Source organism: Felis catus, chromosome E1, assembly GCF_018350175.1.
Source record: "Felis catus isolate Fca126 chromosome E1, F.catus_Fca126_mat1.0, whole genome shotgun sequence".
NCBI lineage: Eukaryota > Metazoa > Chordata > Mammalia > Carnivora > Felidae > Felis > Felis catus.
In genome coordinates this window covers 48,117,878-48,141,338 of record NC_058381.1, presented here as the reverse complement: position 1 = coordinate 48,141,338, position 23,461 = coordinate 48,117,878, and the positions used below count along the sequence as shown (strand labels likewise).

Genomic DNA, 23,461 nt, shown 5'->3' with positions numbered 1-23,461 from the left:
CAAAGAAATAATGTAAGACAATTTCAAAGAGCTAAAGGGTAGGAGGCTTTCTCTAGAGAAATGCTACCTCAAAGATCTTTCTGTGATGATGGAGATGTTCTGTACCTTCACTGTCCAAATGAAATGTGGCTAGTGGAAATAAGAAACAGTATTTTATCTCATTTCAATTATTTTTAAAATAAAATGCATGATCTTAGGCAGAACTTTAAAGATGACTTTAACGTCACATTAGGTTCAACAGATTCAATCATAATGATAGGTAAATAAGAATTGGCCTTAATTTCCAAAACCGTGGTACATTTATTTCTGGGTTTTGTTATTGTTTTTCTTAAAAGAAGGGTATACTGAAATGAATGTGACTTTGCAGCACAGTGTATTAAAATCAATTTAGTTCTAAATAAAGAAAAATACCATTTGAAGCAGCTCATAGGCAGGGGCACTTGCAATTTGCAAATAGTATTTTTCCCACTGAGCAATATTATTTTCCTACATCCAAACACAAGGTAATAGAGGAGATACTAGAATGAATGCAGTATTATATCTAAGAGAGAAATGTCAGATTCACTGCTGTGACATTTTGAGCTACCCTGAATCTATCTGGCTCTCGTTTACTCTTCTTGAATGTGAAACAGCCCAGCTCCATTAGAGACCACAAAGCCTCTTACAATGAGAAAACGTCAGTTTGGGTAGAAAAGAAATATTACATGGAAGTTTGCCCTCAAGCTCCTAACGATTTGCATTCTCTCTGAAGAATCATAATTATCATAATTAAATAAATTTCCCAGCTTTAAAACACAGGTAGTGCCAGAGAATCTTTGTTTTATTTTTAAAGAACATTGAGAAATGAAGTACATTCCTTATAGTTAATTTTCTGGTGTCTGAGATCTCTAAATTAATCATTTGAACAGTCGAACATTTAGCAGCTGGAACTAGACAGCTTTTAAGAATGAAGAATTCTAAAATGAACCATCAACCCCCCAGCCTCCCCGCCAGAAAGGAAAACTTTATACATCTGAAGACCTCTTTGGTCCCAGGAATATAATTTGGTTTCCCCCAATCTCCACCCCCATATCTACTTCACGCCAACTGCCATCGCTTCTTGGTTTGCAGGAAGAAACCTTACTTGAGGCATAAAGAGCTGAGCAGTGTGAAACAGCGTAGGGCTGGGAGTCCGGAGTCTCAGCTCCACCTTGATTAGTAAAACTGTGTTAAGCTGCAAGTCTCTCAACATCTTGGTGCCTCAGGCTCCTTTAAAAAGGAGGAGTGAGGATAAATGATCTTCAAGGCCTCGACTACCTCCAAAGTTCTCGGTTTTTTAAAAGAGCCTTCAATAAATCAAAGTCTTTGTCAATGAGAATATATTTAAACTCTGTTTTATTAAAATATCCAAATATGGGAAGGGAATAGAGGGAAAGTGCGAATAGCAATACAGAGAAATATATGGGGGTAGTAGAAATGTCCAGTGTGTAGATAATGGTTATGTTTTCATGGATTTCTTCCATGACCAAAACCAATATATTGTACAATTTAAATATTAATTTCAATAAAGTAGTAAAAAACTTTAAGTTAATGCTAAAAAAAATAAATAAAAAATAAAATAAAATATCCAAATATAATCCATTAACAACTTTAACAATCATCAACAATTTGCTGTATCTGCTAAAATAATTCAAATATGATACAAACCTATTTAAGTCATTTAAATTCAAAACCTATACAGCATGCTGACTACAATAAAATGCGTTTCAGACAATGAGTTTAAAATTTCAGATTTTTCTTCCCACAGAGGGAAATTTCTATGAAATTTACACTGAAAGACAAGGGCCTGCAACTATAAATTTCAGAAGGTAATAAATTTCAGAAGAAGATCCCTCGATGCAAAAGAAAGCTATTTCCAACAAAGAATGCCCTTTGTATTTCTACCTATACTTCAGCACTATGGACCCCTATGCTGTTTAAAAGTATCAACTAGGGGCGCCTGGGTGGCGCAGTCGGTTAAGCGTCCGACTTCAGCCAGGTCACGATCTTGCGGTCCGTGAGTTCGAGCCCTGCGTCAGGCTCTGGGCTGATGGCTCAGAGCCTGGAGCCTGTTTCCGATTCTGTGTCTCCCTCTCTGCCCCTCCCCCGTTCATGCTCTGTCTCTCTCTGTCCCAAAAATAAATAAACGTTGAAAAGAAAAATAAATAAATAAAAGTATCAACTATACTTTTTTTTTTCGACGTTTATTTATTTTTGAGACAGAGAGAGACAGAGCATGAACGGGGGAGGAGCAGAGAGAGAGGGAGACACAGAATCAGAAACAGGCTCCAGGCTCTGAGCCATCAGCCCAGAGCCGGACGCGGGGCTCGAACTCACGGACCGCGAGATCGTGACCTGGCTGAAGTCGGACGCTTAACCGACTGCGCCACCCAGGCGCCCCTCAACTATACTTTTCTTCCCTTGTTTCCTGACCATGTTTTGTTTCCTGTTACTTTACACAGTTCTCACTTTCTTTCACGAAGAGACTATTCCTTCCACATCTGTCTCCTGCCAATCAGATTGTCCCTTTACTTTTAGACAGCAGCCCATCAGTGTTTGACTCTCCAGTTTCATTTTGGAGTCCCCGGGTCTAAAATCATTTCATTATTTATTGCTTAACAGCTCATTTTACTCTGTGAGAGATCCTTACTTCTAGGTTCAGTATCAACTCCACGCATGTTTGTGTGTTTATAAATATTCATTATGTTGCTAAACATACGCTCATTTTCCAAGAAATCAAGGGCTGTCTTTCTAAATATCAAAATAGAATACTAAAATTTCAAAAGCCATTTCAGGAAAAACTAATTGACTAAGTTCACATATAAATTTGTATTTGTTAAAGATGGGTTGTCAGTGTAAGTAAAAAATTCATCATCTGCTTACCATTACCATTGTCTTATAAAGTATACCTCTGATGTATGAGGTTACCAAGCCATTTTACATGTATACGTATAAATAAGTAACTGGGGGAAAGGTCAGAAACTAAGTTAATTAGGGCTCTATTTATAATTATACTATCAAATCTAATCACTAAGGAAGAGCTAAATGCTCTACTAGAAATTCCAAGTCTCATTAACTACGGTGCCAGAAATTTTCATTAAAATAGAACACCTCATTTAAATGATTAGCTTTGACACTTTGAGCATGAACGGAGGTGCAATTTATTAATCTGTTGATCACGATCTCCGTTATGTGCATCAGATGGTTTATTAGATACCATACATCAACCATCCCTCTGCGAAGACCACCTGGCTGTACAACGTAAGTCACAAGCTCTCCTCACCCTCTTCTAAAGTAGGACAGACAGAACATGTCAAGCAGCCCAGAATATACTCTTCAAGTTACACTCGTACAATACTTTGCATCCAAGAAGGGAACTTGGGGGCGTGGGGTAATTAGACAAGACTCAAATCAAAACTACCAACTAACTTCAAAACTAGAGTCCTTTGAAGGGAAAAATGAAAACTAACAGATGAGTCCAAAGTGTCTTTGTTCAAAAACCAACACGTAAGACCTATTTCAAAGCGGCTTCACCACAGAGGCGTCTCTAAGATGCCGTCAGCAAGTGCTGCTTTGCTGAAAGCCCCTCAAATTTTTTTTTTTTCAACTTTTATTTATTTTTGGGACAGAGAGAGACAGAGCATGAATGGGGGAGGGGCAGAGAGGGAGACACAGAATCGGAAACAGGCTCCAGGCTCTGAGCCATCAGCCCAGACCCGACGCGGGGCTCGAACTCATGGACCGCGAGATCGTGACCTGGCTGAAGTCGGACGCTTAACCGACTGCGCCACCCAGGCGCCCCATGAAAGCCCCTCAAGATGAGTGACTTACGGGCACCCACTCCCCCTGGAAGGCCATTGCCACAACACCACCGCTGCGACACAAGAACGTGTAGCTTCAAATTCTGAGGCTTTTCCAGTGGAGCTTTTAAAAAACAATTTGCCGTGTATTACTCATAAGCACTTTTAATCAAACTGTTTTACGGTGAAATACATCTTAAATGGCAAAGGCTTTGTTCTGTACTAACTAGTGTCAGAATTGCTGGCTCTATGGTAACGTTTTTAACGTGGTGAAACTATGCCCACTTCAGAAGAATGAGGATTTGTCTCTCAAGATAAAATAACTGGAAAATATAATGGGAAAAGAAGGCCCCATTCAGAACAGAAAAAAAACAAGGGAAAAATCAACGTAAGAGGAAATTGAACCAGTAATAAAGCTGCTACAGAATTTTACAGAGGAACATTCAGACAATAAAAAAGGGAAGGAGGGAGAGAGGCGGGGGTGGGGGGGAAGAATGAAAATCTTTGCACCAATAAAAGATCGTACCGGTTCCTAAATCGAGGTTTAATATATTGGCAAAGACAAAGTTTCTCCCAATTTAAGGTATATGTTTGATGTAATTAAAAAAAAACAAACAAGAAAGGCTTTTCTTTGGGAGTGGGGGACGGTGTGGGAGGGGGAAGAGTTCACAAAGGTATTCTAAACTTATAGTAGAAAAACCCAATGACTTTTTCCCTCGACCTCTACAAGGAGAAAAAAAGCAGTAAGGAAGACTTTATACTATCAAATTAGAACACTACAAAGGCCTCAAAAATTAAAACAGTGCAATTCTGGTACAGGAACTATACAGACAGAGGAGGAGAAAAATAGAAAGTCTGGAAACAGATCCAAGTTTACACCAAAGAACAGCATCTCACTCAGAAGTTAAATTATAAAGTTGTCATACAAAGTGGAAAATCTCATACAGGAAAAATTACCCGTGAAAAATTGCGAATCATGCCAAAATTACCAGAAACTGAGCCCTCGGAAGCTCTGAGGCCAAGAATTAACTTCTACTGTTTCTCTTCACGCTTCCTCGCTCCCCACTCCCGCAGCAGTCGTTGGAATGCAAGTATGAGACAGTGCTGCTGTAAAGAATTTAGCATTTTCGTAAGAAAGCTACTATTCTGTATGGTGATAATGCAATAATTTAGTGAGTATGAAGACAACTGGCTAAATATTTAGAGAAAAATTACATCATAATCCCAAGCTTACCCTGAAATTTAAAATCCAATTGGAGCAACTGGTCGATCTATTTCCAATCAGGAACGGTCCGTAATGTGGCCCAGGGCAAGGATGGCACCTGTGCCATCGGCTCCCCTCCTTGCCCCGCCATCAAAAAGAACTAGAAGTGGAAGGAGGGTGCTGGCACCACGGCCAGACCACAGTGCCCCGGCCTCATCCCAGCAGCTGAGGGCCAGGGCTTTTGCTACATTTAAGGTAGGGTAAGGAAACCCCATGGACTTACGCCTTAAACAGCTAAATGAGAATACTCTGAACATGTTAAGTAGCAAAAAATGTTACAGAATAGGATCAAGATCCCATTTAGGTTCCGTGACTGGTGGAAAGAAAGGTTTGATGGGGTGATATAACTGAGCACAGCAATTCGGGGTGGGGGGGGGGGGGCTGGGAGTGGGGGGTGGGGAACGGTTTCAAGTTTTCCCAACAAGTAATGAACCAAATGTTCCTATTTAAGAATGCTATAAAACCACATGTTCATCTCTATGAACGCTATGAAGAGCCAAGTGTTGCAGTAGCTATCTTGGTATCGTGAAATTAGAAATAATTTCTCTAACTGCTACATTTTCCATGCTGACGGTGTACTTCATTTGTCAAAAGGAAACCAAAATTATAAAAAAAGAAAATACTAATGAAACAATATGAAAAACCATCTCTGTTCAAGTTAACTGTTAAGCTAACACCTAGATGTTTTCACCTCACGTAAGATTAATCTACCAAGGTTTCTCACAATAAAAGAATTCATAGTACGGAAGGAAACAAGACACTTTTCTGTATTGTTAATGTTAAAGAAACTATTTTAAAAGGCTGGAAAGAAACGGCAAACACAAACTATTCATTCCATGAGATGATTCATATAAAAATCATTTTGTACCACATAATGCACAAACACTATTATCCCAATGCACTGAAAATGTCAAATCTGCAATGCGGTAAAAACAAGATTTTCCCTGTCGAGGTATTTTTTCCGTGTCGCAAGACAGTCATCATTAGTGAATCTCGTGCTTCGAGATAAAGGTGACTAAAAGTCTCTGCAAGAGTAATTTCATTCTAAGGACCCACTGACAATCGAGGGCACTTACACACAGCTTAACAGTACTGTCAAACATTAAGAGCTTGAAGGTGCAAAGAATTTAAATTCCAAGACCTAGGGATATTTAAAGGACATGAATCACTATTTGGAACTATTTAGTAAAGTATAACTCTTCAAAGAAGCTGGTAAAACCTTCGGCACACTGGTCTGTCCACATGTTATGAACTCGTGTGGCAGGTTAAATCAAAAACATCACAAGAGGTATCAGTAAAGACAGTGGAGTCCATCGCTCCACAAACGCAATGAAAATACTGCCGAAAACCGTCACCATCAGCTTTCTTGAAATTCGGGAGACTAACGCCTACAGCAACCAGGGGAGCATTTCATCAAGAAAAAGAGGGAAACTTCAGCAAGGATAGTGAGCTCTGCAGTATTTTAACTTACTCTATCTAGTCCCAACACCCTCCTCTCTCGGGCTCGGTGCCTCAGTGCATTTCCAGCACCAGCACCAGAGGGAGCAGAACAGGCCCCGTTCTCAAAGAACTGTAATTACTTGTTGTGACCTGTCTGGTAGTCCCAGGAGGAGTGGCTCAACAACAAACAAACAAAAACACCTGCCTTATCTTGTCTAATTCAGAACTTAACCAGTAATAATAAGGCCGTATCAAAAACATTCGAAGGCAACTGTTTTTTAGTCACTGCTACCTGAACCAAACAGCAGACTAACCAAAAGCTTTGGAGGCAAGTCTGAGAAAGGAGATGCTCTGCGAAATAAGGGCTTTGAGGAGCCACTGCGGGCTGATCCGGAAGTTGTGCGGCAGCAGGAAGTGAGGGCTAAGGCAGAGATGTCAACTGCCTGGCTGAGCACGGAAGGGGTGCCCAAAAGCACAAAAACTGAGCCTCTGAAAAAACTGGGCCGTGGTTTTAGTCCCAGGCGTTTAAGGAAATCTCCATGCAATGATTAGCTAACAACATAAAGACTTCAGAGGTGACACATCACAACCACAGACTTTAAAAAATTAATTCAGCATTTTACAATTAGTTTAAAATTATTTTTTAGCTGATCAGAAAAGTCACTAAACAAACGACAACAAAATAAAAAAGCAAAAGGATGAGAAAAGAGATTCCATGCAAACCGTAGTGAAGAGAGAGCTGTGGTGGCTGCACAAAGATCAGGGAAAAGAAAAAAAATATTTGAAGATAACAACTGTTATGAGAGAAAAAGAACATTATATAATGGTGAAAAGGTCAATCTGTCAAGAAGATATAACAATTATAAACATACATAAACCTAACAGCAAAGCCCCAAAGTGCATGAAGCATCAACTGAAGGGTCAGAAGATTCAACATTAATAGTTGAGAGATTGCATTCAATACCGTACCTTCACTAAGGGATATAAAACCTAGACAGATACCTAAAGGAAACCAAAAATTTGAACAACATATAAACCAAATAGACCTAACACTCCACCCAACAAGAACAAAGTATTCATTCTTCTCCAGTGCACTTGAAACATTCTCGAGAAAAGACCAATGTTAGGCGGCAAAACAAATCTGAGTAAATTTTAACAGATTAAAATTATACAAAGTATATTCTCTAACCACGATAGAATGGCATTAGAAATCAAAAACAAGGAAATTTTAAAAACTCACCCTAGATACACTTGCTTTTCTCTAATTTGCCAAATATTCACCTTAAACGTCATACTAGGGGTTCTGACCAGGGCAATTAGGCAAGAAAAAGAAATAAAAGGTATCCAGGGGCACCCAGGTGGCTCTGTCGGTTGAGCGACTCTTGGTTTCAGCTTGGGTCACAATCTCGAAGTTTGTGAGTTCAAGCCCAACACTGAACAGAATCCCCTGCTTGGGATTTCTACCCCCCCCCCACGCCCTCCCCTGCCGCCTCTCCCCAGCTTCTTCCCTCCTTCTCTCCCCCCACCCCCGCCCTCTCTCTCAAAAAATAAACACACACACACACACACACACACACACACACACACACACACACACACACAGATTTTAAAAGGCATCCAGATTGGAAAGGAGGAACAAAAATATATTTGTAGATGGCATTTTCTTCTATATAAAAAACCGCAAGGTATCCACAAAAAATCTATTAGAGCCAATTAAGAGTTCAGTAAACTTGCAGATATATAATCACTATATTACTAACTGTATTTCCACACACTATTAATAAACAATCCAAAAATGAATTAAGAAAACAATTCCATTTACAACAGCAGGAAAAAGAATAAAATACCTTCAGGACAAATTCAACAAAAGAAGTGTGAGATTTATACCTGGAAAACTACAAAATGCTGTTGAAGAAAAATTTCAAAGGACCTACACAAAAAGAAAGATATCCCATGTTCAGGGCCAGAGGGCTTAATACTGTTAAGATAACAATACTTAACAATACCCCAATTAATCGGATTTAAAGCAATCCCTTTTAAAATCCCAGCTGACATTTTTTTTTTTTTTTTGCAGAAATTGACAAACTGATCCTAAATTTCATATGGAAATTCAGAGACCTAGAGGAGGCAAAACAATCTTGAAAAAGAAAAACAAAGTACAAAACTCACTACAAAGACACAGTGTATACAAGACAGTGTGGTAGAGACAGAGATCGTAATGAATAGAATTGAAAGCCTACAAGTAATCCCATACATCTATGGTCAATTGATTTTTGACAAGGTTGCCAAGACCATTCAATGGAGAAAGAAGTCTTTTCAACAAATGGTACTGAGAAAACTGGATAACCACAGGCAAAATAATGAATTTGACATCGCTGCATGTAATACACACAAATTAACCTAAAATGGATCAAAGAACTCAATGTAAAAACTAAAGCTCTTAAACTAGGATAAGTAGATATAAATCTCCATGACTTTGGATTAGACAACAGTTTCTTAGGTAGGACATCAAAAGCACAGCAACAGGAACAACAATAACAACAAAGAACAGAAAAATCGGACTTTTTCCAAATTAAATTGAAATTCCAATTTCATGCATCAAAGATACTATTAAAGTAAAAAGACACAGAAGGAGAAAATATGGCAAATCATATATGTGAAAGGAATCTAGTATCCAGAATATATGTAAACACTTTTTTAAAGTTTATTTATTTTGAGAGAGAGAGACAGAGAGGGCACAAGTGGGGGAGGGGCAGAGAGAGAGGGAGGGAGAGAATCCCAAGCAGGCCCTACCCTGTCAGAGTAGAGCCTGACCCAGGGCTCAAGCCCGTGAACTGTGAGATCATGACCTGAGCTGAAATGGAGAGCTGGACGCTTAACTGACTGAGCCACCCAAGGGCCCCCAGAATGTATTTAAAAACTCTTACAGCTCCACAACAAAAAGGTAACCAACCATGTTTCAAACTAGGCAAAGGATCTGAATGGACATTTCTCCAAAGAAGATACACAAATGGCCAATAACCACATGAAGCGATGCTCAACATCGTTAGTCATTAGAGAAATGCATGGCAAAACTACAAAGAGATGCCACTAGATACCCACTAAATGGCTATTTATATTTTTTTTTAACAAAGGAGATACTGGAGCCCTCATACAACAGTACTGGGAATGTAAAATAGTACAAGGCACTGGGGCAAACAGTTTAGCAGCTCCTCAAAAAGTCAAACCTAGAGTTACTAGAATGACCCAGGAATGCCAGGTACATAACTAACCAAGAGAACAAAAAATATGCTTTCACGCGAAAACTCGTTTGGCAGAATTATTCATAATAGCAAAATAAAAGGACACAAACCCAAATGTCCACCAGTTGAGGAAGAAATCAACAAATTGTGGCATAGCCATACGATGGAATATTACTCAGCCATAAAAAGGAATGAAATACTGACACATGCTACAAAGTGCATGCACTTCGAAAACATGACACTAACAGAAAGAAGCCAGGCCACATTCAGTATGATTCCATTTATATGAAATGTCTCCACGGAGGCAGAAAGTAGATTAGTAGTTACTAGAGACTGGAGGCATGAGGTGAGTAGGGAGCAACTACTTAATGGTTATGGGGGGGGGGGGGGTCTCTTAGGGTGACAACAATGTGCTGGAACTGGAGAGTGGGGGTGGCTACATGATATTGTACATATGTTAGAATCTACTAAATTGTAGTTTAAAATGATTAAAAGAGAATTTTTTGTTATATGAATTTTATCAGAAATAAATACAGGGGTGCCTGGGTGGCTCAGTCGGTTAAGCATCCGACTTCAGCTCAGGTCATATCTCAGGGCTCGTTGAGTTTGAGCCCCACATCCAGCTCTGTGCTGACAGCACGGAGCCTGCTTGGGATTCTCTCCCTCCCTCTCTTTCTGACCCTTCTCCACTCTCTCTCTCTTCCAAAATAAACTTAAAAAAAAAAAGAGAGAAATACATACATAAGTACATAAAACATCACATAACTGAAAATGACATTACTGCACAGTTGTTAAGCCTTTCCATTACATTTTGAAATAATGTCAGATATGTGTCAATTCTTTAAAGGTATGGTTCCAAATTTCTAGATCCTCACAATACATATATACAGATACCAATTCATCCTATGCTTATAATTTATATTAGGAACCTGCGATAGCAATTAAGTTGTTTTCATCACAATAATTATATGACACTAGCCAATCAATGTATACTGGAATGATCTGAACAAATTACATCCAAAACTCTACAAATTAGATATAGAACCATGCCTATGAAACTGGACTTTATAATCAGCATACACAGCAGAAAATTGGCAAAACATCTGAATTAATTTCAAAGCCCTTAGAAGTCACCAAGGATGGGGTGCCTGGGTGGCTCAGTCGGTTGAGCGTCCGACTTCGGCTCAGGTCATGATCTCACGGTTCCTGAGTTTGAGCCCCGCGTCAGGCTCTGTGCCGACAGCTCGGAGCCTGCAGCCTGCTTCGGATTCTGTATCTCCCTCTCTCTCTGCCCCTCCCCTGCTCCCGCTCTGTCTCTGTCTCTGTCTCTCAAAAAAATTAAAAGAAAATCACTGAGGAACTGCCAAAATGAAGCTATTGTCAAAAAAATATGTTTTCAGATATTAAAATAGGAAATGTTTACCCTGTTTTAATAAAAAGACATCTGTGATTGATAATGACCACAACCAGCTTTGTAAATTCTTACCTTTAATTCCCACAAGCTTAAAGAGAACAGCTAGACAACGTTTTTATAGTCTACACCAATGGTACCATTTTGTAAGTTTCATAACCCGGAATTACTAAGATTTTCGTATCAGTGAAGGTCCGCAGAGATTCTTTTTGGAGATACCTAAGTATCTTAAGACAAAAGCCCAGTTTGCCATAAAATGTTCAGCACTGCAGAGTCAATCCTGTACTACACGCACAGCCCAGTGACACCCGGGAACGAGTACTGCCACGGGTCAACCGCCCCCACCCACGAAAGCACCAGGAAGGGTGACAAGAGACGGCACAGCGCTAGGAATTCACCGCTGGCTGCAAAAGCCATCATCTATGGAAAGCTTAATTAACAAATTCATAACTGACACACGTAACGTAAGTGAAAAGATGAATCACTGGAAACCATTTCCCCAGATTAGACAGAACAAAGCTGCTTGAAGGAAGGGCCTCCTCAGGTCAGTCGGGTGTGAAATGTTCCGAAACAGCAGTAACAGACTCTAAGGGCATGTTTCAACAATAACGGACATTCTACAAAGCCTGAAATAGCACATAAGAGGGGAAATTAAAAGTACATTCCAGGAAAAGATTATCTTTAATGACTACTAAATTCACGAAGATCTGTCCACCGCTCTCATCAAATCAATAAATACTAGCATTTTCCACAAAACTTTAATCCCAAAAGCAAAAAAAGGAAAAGAAAGACATTTACCTCTTCTAAGCTAGGGAGCGAAGAAGAAGATACTGTTCGAGATGACAGTGGGTGAAATGGCTCTTGACCAATAGCGTGTTGATGATTCTGTATTTGTACAAAAGGGTTCTGCGGTGGTCTGTGAGGCAAGGGAGGTAGGCCGTAGGGAAAACCCGGCCCCATTAGGTGACTCTGTTGTAAGTTAGCAAAAGTCCACGCTCCGTCAGGCGCCAGGTATTTCAAGGGAGGAGGGGCAAGGTGTTCGGATGGCAATGAGAACGGTGAGCTGAAGAGCTGGGGCGGCAGGCGCTGCGGAAATGCTGGGTTGTTGGCTACTTCGATGTCTCTGCTACTGTCATTAAAGTTAGAAAAGTGGCCACTGTGGTCCGTGCTGGACGGGGGAGGCGGGGCTGCTGGCGGGCTCCTGCTCTGAACTTGTCTATATTGCAAAAGTCTTGATTGAGGTGGTGGCATTTCAGCCAGTTCCCGTGTTTCACTTTGATCACGATTAGACAGTTCTCTGATTAAGTCTTGAAACCTACATAAAGACGATGAAATACGAGGACAAGAAAACAAAGGAAAAGTTCCATCACATCGAGGAGAGCTTAGTCAACTACATGGGTTAATTTTTACAGACAAAAATGAGAATACTTCATTAGAACTCACGGTAATTCATCTCAAAGGTGAGCATTAACACTCAACAGATGTGGAATCGAAGACACTAAATATGCCCCAAGTATCTGATTTCTTTCTTTTCCCTTGGCATTAAAACCAACTGTCCTGTCTCTACGTGTCTTCGATAACTGGCAGTTATAAAAGGTCACCTCCCCCCCCGGGGGGGGGGGGCCTGGTGGCTCAGTCGGTTAAGTGTCTGACTTCAGCTCAGGTCGTGATCTCACGGTTCGTGGGTTCGAGCCCTGCATCAGGCTCCATGCTGACAGCTCGGAGCCTGGAGCCTGCTTCAGATTCTGTGTCTTCCTCTCTCTCTCTCTGCCCCTCCCCTGCTCACACTCTGTCAATCTCTCTCTCAAAAAGTAGATAAACATTAAAAAAAAAAAAAAAAATTTTTTTTTTTTTTAAAAAGGTCACCATAATGGTGGACCTTTTATTCAGAGGGATTAGGAAACACTTTGTTGCATCCACATGACACTGGCCATAAAAACAAGTTTAGAAGGAGGACTGAACCTGCATCAAGGTCCGTAGTTCAAAGCAGATAGAATTCTGTGCGGCTAGGAAAATAAACTGATGATAAATTTATAAACTTTAACTTTCCACCTAATTTACTTCTGTATTCATTCATTTCTTGCATTACTACTGAGTACGAAAAGGTGCTCACAGTGATGGTACATTTCTTTTTCAGGAGAGCCACAAAGCATGGGGCCACATTAATTTTCAATCCCCAACACAGTCCCCACCCAGACGTGCACTTCTAAATGGATTCTCTCTAGCATCTTCTAAAGTTACTTCTAAATGGATTCTCTAGATTGTAGAGTCAATCCTAGCACCGTGAAGCACGTGCCTAGAAGGCCAGTATCCAATTTCTTTGGGACAACACCGCAACTTGAGGCTAAAAGGGCGGTATCCAAGAGAGAAGGCTGCGTGGGGGAAGGGGAGCGGTCCCGGTGCGAGGCTATTCGTATTCCGCAGGGATACCTGGAGTCTGCGGTTTCCGCTTCGTCCTCCGCGCTGCTGGGGAGCTTCCAGTCTGCTCTCACTGGCGGCTGAGGAAGATGCTGGAGGTGAGGATGAGGATGGTGGTGAGGGTACGGAATACTGCCCTGACTCAGATAGGCGTGATGCTCATTCCACTGCTGGAGCCGCACCTGCTGCTGCCTCAGTGTTTCCAGAGCTACACTCCCATGCATACGATCTGCAAAATATTTGGGAGAAGATTCAGTTTTCACGCATCTGGGGTTTCAAGTTAACTCTTCCAAGAATCTCTGCAACCAGATTTTCTTCACAAAAACAAAGAAATGCCTACGCTTTGGGGTTTGGAGAAGGCAAATGTCTTCTAAATTTGCCAGTAACTAAAGTTACGGTAACGGTGCTGATGACTGTTCCTACGTCATCATGTAAAGTGGCACCAACGGGACGCTTAACATTACAGAGCATTTGGAACAAGATTCTGACTGTTACACTAAGTGACTGATGTCTGCTGCCATCACTTGAAGAAATGAATCGATCCTGACCCAAAAGAACGCTGCACAGGACATGTCGATTTAAGGAAATAATCTCTGAATTTGTCACACCCAGCAGTGACAGGAGAACTTACCTAAAGCCTCCCCGATTGGCAATCCCGGGGGAGTCTCATCAGTGAAGTTATTCAGATGGGAAGGAAGGAGGGGGCCGGGCTGTGCGATGGCCCGGAGAGGGCTGTGGCCTTCCTGCAGCATGGGAGGGGGCTGCTGCTCAGGAATCACAGCCTCTGCAGGAGGGGACTGGGGCCGGTGAGAGACCGCACTATTAAAGAAAGCGCTGTTGGGCCCTGCCTGATAGGCAGGGGAAAGTTGAGGAGGTGGCTGCTGAGTCAGCTGATTCAACGGATTCTGTGGCGGGACTACCTGGTTTGGTTGGGGCGGCAACTGATTTGGTTGTTCAGGCAAATTATTCTGCTGCTGATTTAACAAGGCGTGCTGCTGCGGAATTGGAAATGGTGGTCTTGGTAGCTGGGGAAGGGGATGAAAATGACGATTGGGGATTGCATACTGTGCGTGGGGAGCAGGGAGAGGAAGATTTATATGCCTCGGGTTGAGATTATCTTTGCGATGAAATTTGGTATTGGGATAAACAACACCAGGACGCGACTCAGGACTTCTGTTCTGTGGATTTGATTCCAAATCAATCTAGAAAAAAATAAGAAGTCTTTCTTAACTGCGGACGATCTGGGTCCTGTGGCTCTCCACCTTTTCCCACCCCTAGCACATCTGAAGGATATGATACATTCTTATCAGTAACAGCCAATGCTACGTGCCCAATCACTTTCTGACAATCAAATGAGGGAATAAACATTTTTTAGACCAGGAAAGATGAAATAGAAAAACCCGTACTATATTTGAGTCATAAGAAGACATATTGCCATTTTATTAACACATCCACTTTAGTTCCTTTAAAAGCATGATTTTTAATTTCACACTTTCTTCCTCAGAAAGACAACCATTTATTTCCTTCTGATATAAATCATTATAATGTGTCCTTTCCTACCAATTTTATTGTTTTTTATACATCTCTTTCTTCAAACATATCGATATTAATTTAAAAATACTTGTCTCAATTTAAACAACTTTGAAGTGGACAAATAAATACTTTATCACCTTTGTATAACCAGTTTCGTTGTCAATTTTTGCCATTAGGTATTGGTATTTCTTCTCTCAACAAACATTTACTGAGAACCTACCAGGGGTAGTGCCGGAGATTAAAGGACAGTGAGAAGACCGAGTCTGCACCCTCAAGAGCTTACAGCAAGGGCTGGCAAACTACGGTTCCCAGGCCATTTCCAGCCCACCAAACTTTGACAAATAGTTTTCCTGGAACACAGCCACCCTCATTCGTTTACGTATTGTCCACGGCTGCTTTCTGACCACAGTGGCAGAGTTGAGAGACTCCAACACAAACCATATGGCCCATTAAGCCTGAAGATTTACCATGTGACCTCTGACCTTTTGCATAAAAGGTCTGCTTAGAGGAGGCTTCAAGTCCAGCAGAAGACACAAACAAGGAAACATAAAATTAGGTGCTGTAAAAGGATGTGATAGAAGGTCCTAGTGCCTGACAAAATTAAAGGTGGCTTCACAGAGGCTAGGACATTTGAATTGAGTCTGGCACAAAGATCTGGAATTTTCCAGTGAGGGAAGGACATTCTAAGTAAACGTAACAGCCTAACCAAGGAGGGACAGGCGGGGAGAGGAGAAAGAGTAAGGCAGATTTGAGGAGCAGGAGAAGTTCTGTGTACATACAGCTACAACATCACTTGTTTATATGTTCGTTTTCCCCTTCTTGACATCAGATAACACTGCGAGAGCCCAATTATACAAGACCCAGGATGATTCAATACTGAGTATAAACATTTTTAATCCTGTAAACTGTGGTAAGCTACCGAAGGTTTGTAAGCTATGGAGTGCTGGCATCCTTCTGCAACCTATGTTTGATCACAAATGGTGACAATGTGAAAAATGAAAGACAACGTGGAAAGAAGCTATCTTTCTTTCCCCTCTCTGTCAAAACACTCAATAAGCTGCTTCGGTACATCAATCTCCTGTTAAGTTTCAATGTGGAAATAGTCACGGAGTACTGCAAAGTACTCGCCTCACCAAAGGCTCTCAAGCTAAACACAGAACCGACCACTCTTGAGAACCCAGAACAAACAGCCTCTTCCTGAAATGAAGCCGTGGGACTCCTGGCGACCAAGCTGTTGCGACAATGTTTGTTTGCAATGTACCAATCGGGCCTCAAGTACCTTTTCACCTCTAATCACCAGTTTAAATGGATTGCCACTTGAATTTGGCCAGTAATGTCCCTAAGATTACTGGGCGTTTATAAATCATCTATAAAATGAATGAGAAGAATGACACCTCCATCCCAGTCTCCCAGCAGCTGCAATGCCTGCTCTTCAAATGTCCCAGAACCTGTTACCCAAAACGGCATTACAAATATGGGCGGTCTTCAATAAAGAGTTGTCATTAACTGTCTAAATCATTCGACTTTATCTGCAAAATAAAAGTTTCAGAACCTGATAAAGGCTCTTTATAAACAAACATGGTCCCCCATGAATCTTCATCTTTCTGAGACTGATGTCACATTCAGCTGGGATATACTTTTTTCCATAAGACTTGATATTCACACACAGATCGCATGAGGGAGGCCGTGATTAGGTGTCAAGGTTGTTTGTGGATAAGCTGCCTCCTTCACTTCTGACTTTGACATGGAAAGGAAGCTAGGCCAGTCATAGGAGCCTAATCAATACAGTGCTACTCTTTGACACTACAGTGGGCTAAGCAGGATAGAGGGAGCCGGAGAATACTATTATCAGAATGTGATCATCCCACGTCACTCTCCTCTTCATACTGAGGCACTGAATCAAGGACAGCCAGGAAATGGTTTTCCGCGAGGCCCCAGGACAAAGCATCAGAGTGGAAAGAAATGAAACGTGTCTATTAGGTTGCCTAGTTCCTGGACAGGGAAAGAACAAAAGAGAAATTTAAAAACAACTCGAGAGAGGCTTCACTCTCTCAGCTTCGGTTGCTCCCATAGCACCCAAGGCTCTTGCGGACGTTTTGTCCTGTGCTGCCTGTGACTGCACGGGCTGCCACGGCATCGTAGCGTGCCATTTGTTCCCTCTCGCACCCCTTTCCAAACACACAGAACTCCTGTTTGCACTGCAGCTCCCTCCAGACTCAATCAGGAAGTTCCACTGGCGGCCTCATTTGCACTCCTCCAGTTGGTAGTAAGTCCTTTCAGTTGTAGAAACCGTGAGTCAGAGCTGCTTATGGAACATAAGTCACTGAGTACGGAGAACAGTTGCTTAAAGCAAGCTGAGGTTGGGAATACAGATTTGGAAGTCATTATCATGCAGCAGAGATTGAAAACGATGGAACTGACCTAGTTTGTACTAAGAAATCACAGGATGCTGAGAGGTGTAGGACAGTGACAGAACCCTGGGAAACCCCAACATTAGGACGAGGGACAGATGGGAAGGGGGGGGGGCACGAACTCATAAAAGAGGCAGGTCACGTTAGACGGGGTTGTGAAAAGTAGGAATGTGGGGCAAAGAAACCAGAAGAACAAGATGGTCAAGAAAAATGAAGTAGAAAATAGAGCCAAATACCAGAGAAAAGACAAGTCGGACTACAACTGAAGTGTGCTCGTAAAATCTGCTCACTTGAAGTGCGACGGTTTTCAGTGAATGTCAAAGTCGAATACGAGGCTGCATTGGTTCGGGGCCAAATAAGAGATGAGGTGGAAAGGTGAACTTGGGGAAACTATAAAGGAGACGAGGGTTAAAAAGAAAATGTCTTTAAAAAAAAAAACGGTCGATTGGTCAATTTATTTACTGGCTGAGAAGGAAGAACTAGCAGCTGGAAAGAATTTAAAGAATTTAAAGATGACTGAGGAGAACGGACTAGGCCTATGAGGTGACCAGAAGAGGAGAAAGTAGTCTCAAAGGAAACTCCTTCTCTTCTGCCAGACTCTTATGTGGTAATAAGAAAACAGGGTTGTTAAAGGAGAAAGGGGCAAGTCTAAGGTCTTAAGTTAACAGGGTGAAATCCTGATGTGGCAACTCTAAAGCAAGGTCATCTCCTGAGCATAAGGATAACTGTAGGTGGAAGGTATCAGGCACGAGAAGAGCTGCTGAGAAATCGGGCAAAGGGAGCCAGGTACATGTAACGAAAGGCAGAGGAGCCCCCTGGGTTCCCTGAGATTAGAAAATATTAATTTCCACTGGCACTAATTCAACCAATGATTTGATTTTCCCTAACTGGTCCACAACCACAGAAGCAAATAAAGGAGAAGAACGGGTGAGTTAAGAGTTCAGCATTAGTTACGAAATGAATAAATCATGGGGATAAAAGGCACAGCACAGAGAATACAGTCAATGGTATTGTAATAGCCTAGTACGGTGGAAGATAGTAACCGCACTGTGATAAGCATAGAACAGACAGACTCATTGAATCACTATGTTGTATACCTGAAATTAATGTAACATTGTGTGTCAACTACACTTCGATCTTAAAAAAAAGTTAAGGACTTACACAGTAGATGTGATGAGAGAACAAGGTGAGCGACATAAGGAAGTTAAGTCTTCCCTATTCACGAGAACAGTTCTTTCCATTCTGAGATGATTTTCAATGACACGTCTATATATGTGTCTCACTTACTACTTTATCATACAAAGATTCTAAATTCAAGTCTATCACTGACCAACAATTTGAGAAAAGTATATGGATAAAGCAAACAATAGCCAAAGAAAAGGTGAAGGGGATAACACGACCCAACAGGTCCCCATGAAACAATCAGCATAAAAGATATACATAAAAAGAGAAAATTTTCTTTAAAACATCATCATTCCAAGGTGATCAATCAGACTAAAATCCATTAGGATAATGCATTCACTACATGTAAGCAGCATACCTGTTTGGATTCCATAGGCTTTTTCTCTGGTGTTCGAATCTTACTAATTTCAGGTCCAGGATTATTTGTATCACTTTTACCTAAGAAAATATTTTTTAATTCTTATAAATTGTCTCCAATGGATGTTACATTTCCAATGACTAACCATTATTAGACAGAGCAGAATAATTTGAACATTTTTCATCTATTGTATCAATTTATATTACTGCTGGGGTTTTGTTTTTAATAAAGTTTGAGGGTTGTAGTTTCCCTGCAAGAAAGAAAATTTATAATTAAAGCAAACCTCATTATCAATAAAAAAGATTAATAAAGGAATAACCTTAAAACATGAAATAATTTCAAAGATAATTGCCCATTCTCCAGGAATTTGTAGCCTCGTTTTTCCTAAACCAGTCACAGAAAAGGTACTTAAATTCTTACTACTTATAAAGGCTCAATGTTTTGGCCATTTACAAATATAATTAAGCAAAAATGCAAATAATATATCAATCCAAATTAATAAAGAAATCTAAACTGAATAAAGATATTTTGAAAGGGGTGTACTTATACTCCTTAAAAGTAACAGAGAGCAAACTAAATGTAAGTGAATGAGGAATAGCAAAGGAAACAAAATTAAAGTGTTTTTAAAAATCACAATTATAACAGAATTAAAAGATGCTATTTCACACATGTGAAAGGATTTTAATCTATAAGAATTAACTGCTGGATATTTTAAATTCCTTGAAAAAAATCCTTGATTTGGGTTCTTGTTTGAAAACACTCTTTTAGGAAAGCCACTGGAACTCTCTCTGTAAAATGAATTCTCATGCCAAAATAGCCTTACTACTAAACTTCAAGAAATGAAAACTACAATGTCTGAGGATGAAAAATACACTAGGTAGAACTAACAGATTAGACACTGCAGTATGAAAACTTAATGAATTGGAGGCATAGCAATAGAAATTACACAAAATGAAATGCAAAAAGAACAAAAGAATTTAAAAAAGGAAGTGCATCCATCAACTGTGGGAAAAATTAAATCAGCCTAATATTTGGGTTGTTGGAATTCCTGAAGAGAGGAGAGGCAAGACATAAAAATATCTTAAGAAATAAAGGTCAAAAGTTTCCAAACTTGATGAAAACTATAAAACCACAGAGATCCAAGAAGCTCAACAAACTTCAAACACCAGAGGCATGAAGACAACTACACCAAGGAACAGCATAATCAATCTACTAAAACCAGCAAAAAAGAAACTCATAAAAGCAGTCGGGGGGGGGGGGGGGGGGGAGGCACATTACATATAGAAAAAACAAAGACAGGATGACATCAGATTTCTCACTAGAAATAATGCAAGCAAGAAAACAGGAGAGTAACATCATTAAAATGCTTAAAGATAAAAATTGTCAACCTTGAATTCTATACCTTGCAAAAATATCTTCTTTCAAAAATGAAAGTGAAACAAAAATATATTCAGGCATACAGATGCTGAAATAATTCATCACCAGTAGATCTACACTATGAGGAATGTTAGAACTTCTTCAGGCAGAAGGAAAATTGTATCAGATGGAAACATGAATATACAGAAAGAAATAAAGACTACCAGAAATGCTACCTACATGGATAGATCAAAAAATTATTTTTCTTATTATTTAAAACTCTTTTATTTATTTATTTTGAAAGAGACAGAGTGCGAGCAGGGGAGGCGCAGAAAAAGAGGGAGAATCACAAGCAGGTTCCACGAAGTCAGTGACGAGCCCATACAAGGCTCAAACTCACAAAACCATGAGATCATGACCTGAACGGAAATCGAGTGTCAGACGCTTAACTGACAGAGCCATCCAGATGCCCCTAAACCTCTTTAAAAAATTATTTGGTTGTGTAAATAATAACAATGTTTGGCCTTATATGTAAAAGTAATATGTATGGCAATAATATCATAAAGGCCAGAAGAGGATAAATTGAAATACTGTAAGGTTCTTTGTACATGAAATGGTAAAATATAAATTGGAAAGGAGTCTGTGATAAAGATATATACTATAAACTCTAAAGCAAACACTAAAATAATAAAGAGTTATAGCTAATAATCAAAAAAGGAGATAAACTGGAATCATAAAAAATATTCAACGAATCCAAAAGAAGACAGGAAAAAAAGGCAAGGGGAAACAAAAGAAGATTGGACAAATTCGAAATAGATAGCAAGATGATAAAATCAAGCCTAATTTATATAATTAATTATAAATGCTCTAAACACCTCAATGAAAAGGCAGAGATTGTCACACTGGATTAAAAAAAACATCAAGGGGTGCCTGGGTGGCTCATTTGACTCTTGATTTCCATCCAACTCTTGATTTTGGCTCAGGTCATGATCTCACAGTTTGTGGGATCGAGCCCCACGTCGAGCTCCGTGCTGGCAGCACAGAGCCTGCTTAGGATATATTCTCTCCCTCTCTCCCTCTCTCTCTCTGCCTCCCACGCCCCCCGCTGGCTCTCTCAAAATAAATAAACTTTTTTTTTTTTTTAATTTTTTTTTTCAACGATTATTTATTTTTGGGACAGAGAGAGACAGCGCATGAACGGGGGAGGGGCAGAGAGAGAGGGAGACACAGAATCGGAACCAGGCTCCAGGCTCTGAGCCATCAGCCCAGGGCCTGACGCGGGGCTCGAACTCCCGGACCGCGAGATCGTGACCTGGCTGAAGTCGGATGCTTAACCGACTGCGCCACCCAGGCGCCCCATCAAAATAAATAAACTTTTTAAAAAAATCAAGAGCCAACCATATGCCATCTAAAGGAAATGTGCTTTAGGGTCGCCTGGGTGGCTCAGTCGGTTGAGTGTCTGACTTCAGTTCAGGTCGTGATCTCACGGTTCATGGGTTCGAGCCCTGCGTCAGGCTCTGTGCTGACAGCTCAGGGCCTGGAGCCCGCTTTGGATGCTGTGTCTACATCTCTCTCTCTACCCCTCCCCCTTCCTCCCTCCCTCCTTCTCTCTCTCTTTCTCTCAAATAAACAAACAAAAATTTAGAAAGAAATGCACTTTAAATATAAAGACACAAATCAAGGAACCTGGGTGGCTCAGTTGGTTAAGCATCCAACTTCATCTTGGGTCATGATCTCACAGTTCAAAAGTTCATGCCCCGCATCGCGCTCTGTGCTGACAGCTTGGAGCCTGGAGCCTGCTTTGGATTCTGTGTCTCCCTCTCTATCTACCCCTCTCCCTACCCCCACCTCAAAAATAAACAAACATTAAAAAAAAATTTTTTTAATAAATAAAGACACAAAAAGATTAAAAGTAATAGATCAAAAAGGAAAGAAAAAGGTCAAAACAGATATACCATGCTACCACTAGTGAAAATACAGTTAAAGTGGTTACATTAGATATTAACAAAGTAGACCTCTGAGCAAAGACTATATTACCGGGGATAAAGAATGTCATTCAAAAAAAGACAGCAGAGTTAATTAATCAAAAGCACATAATCCTAAATGTTTATACTCCTAACAAGAGAACTTCAAAATTAACCAAGCAAAATTTAAAGGAAAAATAGACAAATACCAATTGTACTTGGAGATTTCAATATTCTCCTCCCAATACATATTTCTTTAAAAGAAGACAGAAAATCGGCAAGAATATAGTACACGTGAACAATTCTATCAATCAACTTGACCTAAGTAACATTGATAGAGTACTCCATTCTTCTCAAGTGCACATGGAACATTCACAAAGATACACCATATCCTGGACTGTAAAACAAATCTCAGGAAGTTCAAAAGAAAAGAGTTTGAGTCATACAAAATACGTTTTCTTGCCACAGTGGAATCAAAGTAGAAATCCACAACATAAAAATTCTTAGAAAATCCTCAATAACTGGAAACTAAAACTCACCTTTCTAAATATTCCATGGATCCAATTTCAAGTGAAATTAGCAAGTGTACTTAAGGGGTGCCTAGGTGGCCCAGTCGGTTAAGTGTTTGACTCTTGGCTTCAGCTCAGATCATGATCACAGTTTGTGGGTTCGAGGCCTGCACTGGGCTCTGCACTGACAGCATGAAGCCGGCTCAGGATTCTCTCTCCCTCTCTTTGCCCCTCCTTGGCTCTCTTTCTCTCTCTCTCACAGAAACATAAGTAAATAAACTTTAAAAAAAAAAAAGTGTACTCAACTAAATGAAACAAAAATACATCAGAATGTGTGGCATGCACTACTGAGGAGGAAAATCATAAAACTAAGTAAGAGAAACTGAGAAATAGGGTGTCTGGGTGGTTCAGTCAGTTGAGCCTGCAACTCTTGGTTTCAGCTCAGGTCATGATCTCAGAGTTCATGGGTTCAAGCCCCGCACAGGGCTCTGTGCTGACAGCATGGAGCCTGCTTGGGATTTCTTTCTTTCTCTCTCAAAAACTAAACAAACATTA

The 23,461-nt window shown here is 40.5% G+C and overlaps 1 protein-coding gene across 8 annotated transcripts in view; it reads right to left on the bottom strand.

Moving 5' to 3' along the window:
* The window catches only part of HELZ (helicase with zinc finger), a 163,101-nt gene that overhangs the window by 21,358 nt on the left and 118,282 nt on the right, over positions 1–23,461 (bottom strand). For 7 of the 8 annotated variants that reach the window (XM_023244319.2, XM_023244321.2, XM_023244320.2 and 4 more), the window contains 4 exons: positions 19,078–19,157; positions 14,225–14,795; positions 13,606–13,822; positions 11,974–12,490 (listed from right to left, as the gene is read on the bottom strand). In XM_023244319.2, the coding sequence (XP_023100087.2) occupies positions 11,974–12,490; positions 13,606–13,822; positions 14,225–14,795; positions 19,078–19,157 (1,385 nt within the window). Of the gene's footprint in view, positions 1–11,102; positions 11,802–11,973; positions 12,491–13,605; positions 13,823–14,224; positions 14,796–19,077; positions 19,158–23,461 lie in introns of those variants that run through there. The other variant, XM_045044967.1, reaches the window with a different exon arrangement.